At 38.9% G+C, this 6000-nt stretch overlaps 1 protein-coding gene across 1 annotated transcript in view; it reads left to right on the forward strand.

Annotated features, from left to right (window-relative positions):
• The window catches only part of BIRC6 (baculoviral IAP repeat containing 6), a gene marked incomplete at its 5' end in the record, with an annotated part of 68709 nt that extends 63436 nt beyond the window's left edge, over window positions 1-5273 (forward strand). The window contains 2 exons of the mRNA XM_010148796.1: window positions 2552-2683; window positions 5083-5273. Of these exons, the coding sequence (XP_010147098.1) occupies window positions 2552-2683; window positions 5083-5273 (323 nt within the window). The remainder of the gene's footprint in view (window positions 1-2551; window positions 2684-5082) is intronic.
• Window positions 5274-6000: the final 727 nt, after the last annotated feature.

A 6000-nucleotide genomic window follows, 5' to 3' on the forward strand; every position in this document is an offset into this window, starting at 1 on the left:
CAGATGCAAATCAATTCTCTTCAGGTAAGAAATGCAGAGCATCATTTGTGAGGTCATGTTACATCAAAAATTAGTTTTAAGAACGTCTAATTAAAACAAACCCCCAAAAAAACGAAAACCCCAGCACTTCCTCTTTATTTACATTTACTATGACCTCTTCATGTGTGTTCTTGTATGTAGAGAGCTGTATGTGTAATATTTTGAACTTGGTGTAGCTCACCTTTAATTTCTGAAGCAGATCTTTATGGAGTTCAGAGGAAATATTGCGCTTTTTTATATGTTCTAAAGATCTTTACATCAGATTTGTTAATCAGTCCATTAGGACAACAAGAGTGTGGCCTAGCAAGGTGATAGAAATACTGTAAAGATATTTGGTGGAACACTATACGGAACATAATGTTCTTTGGGATTTTAAGTAGTGAATGAAGCCTAGCAAAATGCTTGACATTTATTTATCAGGGAGTATTTTACTCTTTCTGGTAGAATTCTGTTCACTTACTGTCCAGACATGGTCGTGTGTGGAACGTGACCAAGGTCTTTTAGATCCTAGTGCAGTTTACGGTCAGAATTATGGTAATGGGTGGGGTAGTCGCTGCATATGAGGTAGGGCTCGTTTGTTGAGCAGTGACATAACCTCTGCTGATTAGCTGCCTCTGGTTTCTTGCAGTCAACAGGGAGTGGGGAGGGGAATGTGGTGATGTGGTGTGCTGTAATGCCAGCAATTGGAGTTGATCAAATGCTGACTTTGTAGGGCACCATAACTTTGGCTTTTGCCACAGAATTGTTATTCCTCAGCTTAACTCTCCTTTGAAATTGAAAGAATTAATTCTGGAAAACATCAGGTTATTTTATGTTTCCATCCATCTTCTAATGCAGTTTCTCTGAGTGTATTAAAAGCTTTGTGATACTTGTACATCATTCTATGAAGTCCGTGGTTAGGACATAGCAAAGACAACTTGGAATATGAGGAGTAAACTGTGTGTTTAGGGTGACAGTGGTAGAAGGGAGGGACGGGGGTGAAAGGGAAGAGAAGACTGCCACCACAGCATCAGTAGGAAGTCGAGAAGATCCTGTGTCAGAGGCTGCCCCTTGACATAACTTCTTTTTTCTTAACGATGCTGTTAATGTCTCAGATTGATCATGTCACACTTTCTGCAAAAATAAATGACAATAAACATGTTCATTTCATACTTTTTCTCCCAGCCTTTAAACAAAAACAAAAGGGCAGGGGTCTAAATCGTTGCTAAATCTGCTACTCACATCCCTTTGCATAGGAAGAAACTGTACTTTATCACTGCAGATAGAATTGTCTAGGATGAGGTTTGTATTTCATTTACCTTAGTCTTATTTTACTGGTCTTGGCTGGTCACAAAAATTGGACAAATCTGGGTATTACCTGAGTACTGAAGATACTGTTGCTTAAGCTTCCTGAATGATTTCATTAATGACCTCTAAATTCTTCAGCAATAAATGGACATTCAGTCCATGGGACCAAACAAGAGCAACTCTGAAGTTGAATAATAATAATAATGAGAATTTTTTTTTAAAAGCCAACACCCAGTCTAAAAAATGCATATAGATACACACATAGTATGTGTGAATGTTGGGTCGTGAGTAGCAGCAGATTCACACTCACTATCTTCTTCTGGTCTGTGTTGCTGTCTGACATGGACATAACCAATGTCTTCAGGCACAAATCGTGCTGTATTTCCAGGCAGATCGAACCGCCTCTCTTCCAGCACCTCACCCACTGGTGATACACAGTTAAAGGTAGCTGGATGGTACTTGTAGGACTCGAGTCTTGTGGTTATAGCTTTAGGCTGCTGTGGCTATGTGGAAGCAAGTTACAACTCAGAACTAACTAGAGGATTTATCCTTACAAGGTGTGAAGTAATCCATGTCACCAGTAATCAGTGATGTAATAGTTGTTTGCTGATATCTATGATCTACACTAATGATTGAACCAAAACGGTTGAGCTGCAGTAATCTCATGTTTACTTAAGCCGACAGCACAAGGTTTGGATGTGTAATGTACTTCAGGCATCTTCCGTTTTGAAAGGAACAATTATACTTACCAGTTCTAAAATTGAGTCAATATAGATCACTACATACCTAGACCTAAATATAGAAATTTATTTCATTAGGTTTGCAGATGTCCTTAAAAAAAAGTTTGGATTTTTTTTTGGTTGTTTTATCAGGGGTTTTTTGTGTTTTGCTTTGAGTTTTTTTGATTGGGTTGTTTTGGGTTTTTTGCTTCATCTCATTTTTGATTGGTTGAAAGGGTGTTTTAACATGAGTACACGTGACTCACTAGGTAGTGGTTTTAAGTTGTTACCATTTCAGATTATCAGAGGACAGATTTTTGGGGGAAGTGGGGACCAGAATTGTCACGATAACTTAATTCATAGATATTTAAATGACTGTTAATGCTTGAAATGGAACTCTACGCCACTAAAATGATTGAGAATAGCCTTGTTACCAGCCTAGAAGCTGTAACAAAATCAACTTCAAATCCTGAAATGGTTTCTCTCCTCTTTTTTCACCTGAATAGATACACCCAGTATAACAGCTAAGCTGATTAATGAACAGAAGGAAGATAAAGAAAAAAAGAACTATGAAGAGAAAGAAAAAGTTAAAGCAGAGAATGGATTTCAGGACAATTATAGTGTTGTTGTTGCTTCTGGTATGTGTGTGTGTTTTTTTTTTTTCTTCTACCTTCTGAAAAATGGATCTTTTGGACATTAGGAGGCAGGGGAGGGGAAGGAAATCATATCTGCCAATAATTCTTTTTACTACTAATGATGGTTAGAAGAACTGTAGTGACCAATTAATCTAACTGGCTGTTAGGCAGCGAAGAATGGTTCCTGGTAGAACCGCTGCATTTAGCGGATTATATGCTTTGACAAACTTGTACCTAAATGAGTGTGGCAGGGCTGTGTTGTGGCTAGTGCATTGTACAGGAGTTTGTAGAGACATACCTGGAGCTTGGGTGGTATGGCAGTATATTAGCATTTGTGTACCATTGCTATGGTATGGGTGTTACTAGCTTTGCCATTTTGCAGTGTCTGGTGCATCAGAGTTTGATCACCTACTCCCACAGTATGTTTTGGAAATAAAAGGATCCTTAACGCTTAGCATGACAACTGGTTGTACTCTGAGAAGGTGTCAGATGGAGATGTAAGCATAAAACCATGTTATTCCACTTGGAAACCCGCACACAGGATTTTTTTCTAAAGCATTTGCCTTATAAAAATAATATGAAGATCCTTCTGAAATTATTCATTTAAACCCTTTTCCTCCACGACTTCTGTGGAGGTTATAGATTGAGCAAAGTGATTTTACTGTGGTACAAGAAGATTACAGTTCAGATGATGTCTGTGGGGATCATTAGACTTTTGGTTTGAAGTTCTGGGGGGTGGGGGGAGGTGTGTGTGTGTGTATGAGAGATCAGTGAGCTTCAAACTACCCTTTTCCTATCTGGCTTTCTGCCTTCATTGAGCTACCTCAATTTCATTTACACTTCATGAAGCATGAAGAAGAGATGCTGATTTCCTTGGACTTTTGGCACCAATATTTCTTAAGCTTTTTATTTCAGGTTTTTAGATGTAGATATAACTGTAAACTGAAGTGTTGAATAGGGCAGCACTTTCATGGTTCTTGGTATACATTTACAGCAACACAGCTTATGGTTATTTACAGCATCTCTCTGGAAAGATATTTGCAGTAGATGCCACTTTGACAGGGTAAACATATTTTGGTAAGATGTAAAATATTAATAGGCCCAAGTGAAGGGTTAAAGCATGAATAAAGAATCTGGGAAGAAAAAGTAATATATCAAGCTGGAAGATAGAGCATAGCATAGTCAGTCATGTCTCATCCCAGCTGCATCTCTGATCATACTGCTTCATTTAGCCCATTCCCTGTTTAGAAAGAAAGAGACTTAAGTTTTCCCTTCTTTTTGCTTGTATTTTTTCCAGTTGACTCAAACAGTTTACATTTAAATTTAATCCATCTGCATTAGTTTTTGCAACCTGTTTGTGAAATCTTTTCTTCATTTCTCTATCTCTTTATATATTTCGTGTTTCTGTAGTGTCCTCAGAGCCTCATGCAGCCAGTGTTTAACTTGTTCCCTATTGGTAAAACTAGTGGAGAGGAGAGATGCCATTTGGAGCCTGAACCTCCTGAGACAAGCTAGTTTAGTATACTGAGATTATTAGAAAATGTGTTGTGTATTATAGCTGCTCCAACTGATGCGCTGAAACTAGAATGTATTACAACATTTCAGGTATGAATGTTGTTAGTTTTCCAGCTGATCTTGGCTGATGATGAGGTAGTACTTGTATGAGTCTTTGTATGGGCCTGCTGACTTTTTGGTCTGTCACTTGCGTAGAGCATACACGGTAGTAGTATAATTTCACTATATGTTGTCAGTCTAAGCTGTACCAAAATATAATAGTCTTGCTATATAAGCTCAGTAAGCTTTTATGTTCCTATTCTGCCTTTTAATTTTCATATAGTGCTGACTTTAAAGGGTTTGACCTAGACAACTTTAAAAACACATTTAAAGACACCTTTCATCGCATGTGCTGTTGTCAGTACTGCAGCTGAAGTCACATTCGTAGGTCAGACAAGTAGTTGTTATCTATTGTTTGCCTCCTGAAATGTCTGTCACTTTAGAAAGTTTTGCCTTTCTTGCGTTCAGTTGGGGGGGGAAAAAAAAATCTAAAAAAGTTTTATTGTAGGGCCTTGCTAGACAGGCTCTTTAACTAAGTTTTAAGAGCAGATTCAGAATATTTTTTGCTTTTTTGTGTGGCTGATAGAATCTAGTGCAGTTATGGTTTGGTCCAGGGCTCAGGAAGATGTGCAGCAGCCTTGAAACTGTAAAAATGCCAGGACAGATTTTTTTAATTTCCCAAAATAGATTTTTTTTTTAACACATGAAAGCTATTCTGATATTTAATTTGACAGTGCTGAAAAGTTTGACACCTTTTGCAGTTTTTGAAGGTATTGAGTACATTGCATCTTGGCTTGCTGAAGTTAGTAAATACCAGGATGACTTTCAATTTTTTACTTCTGTACTAGGTTTGAAATCTCAGTCAAAAAGAGCTGTTTCATCCACCCCTCCACGTCCGCCATCAAGGCGAGGAAGAGTGATGGCAGACAAAGTAGGTACCTCTTCCTCAGGAGGAGAATCTTCCAGCAAGACCATTAGTGTTCCAGTCTTTCATCTGTACCATAAACTCCTACCAGGTAACTCCAACAACTGTTTTTAAATTTAAAAAGTACTGTGGTCTTCAGTGGCTGATATGTCATCAGAAAGTAGATGTAAGGCTAAGGCGCGTCTTTATCCTTCTGTTGAGCAACTTGAAGTGTAGAGCTCTTTTTGGTTGGGTAACACCTCTCAGTAGGAAGTGGAATGTTACAACATCATAGTGGCTTGACAAAAAGAAGAATTATGCTGATCTTCCTTGAAGTTTAGTTCCTTGTTCCTGAACATTGCCTCTTTCACTCAGAAATGAAGAGGGAGTGGCCTGATTGGCTCTGTTATTTTATGTTCTCAGCAGGCAGCCAGCTTGCATTGCTCTCTGGAAGGTTGATTTGCCAGTTCAGGAATATACTTGAATTCCGTAATACTTGTGTTTTCAAAACCAGCTGTGTCTTAATCAGTTAGTCATGTTTTACCTATAGTAGATACGTACTTCGTCAGGAAGGTGGACAGTGGGATTGAGTATACCCTCAGCAAATCTGCCGACGACAAAGCTGTATGGTGAGGTTGACACCCTGTAGGGAAGGGATGCCATCCAGAGGGATGGCATGCCAGTATGAATGCCATGACAGGCTTGAGAAGTGTGCCGGTATGTACCTCATGAAGTTCAACAAGGCCAATGTTGACACCCTGTAGGGAAGGGATGCCATCCAGAGGGATGGCATGCCAGTATGAATGCCATGACAGGCTTGAGAAGTGTGCCGGTATGTACCTCATGAAGTTCAACAAGGCCA

This window comes from Eurypyga helias, unplaced genomic scaffold (assembly GCF_000690775.1).
Source record: "Eurypyga helias isolate BGI_N326 unplaced genomic scaffold, ASM69077v1 scaffold2073, whole genome shotgun sequence".
NCBI classification, from domain to species: Eukaryota; Metazoa; Chordata; class Aves; order Eurypygiformes; family Eurypygidae; genus Eurypyga; species Eurypyga helias.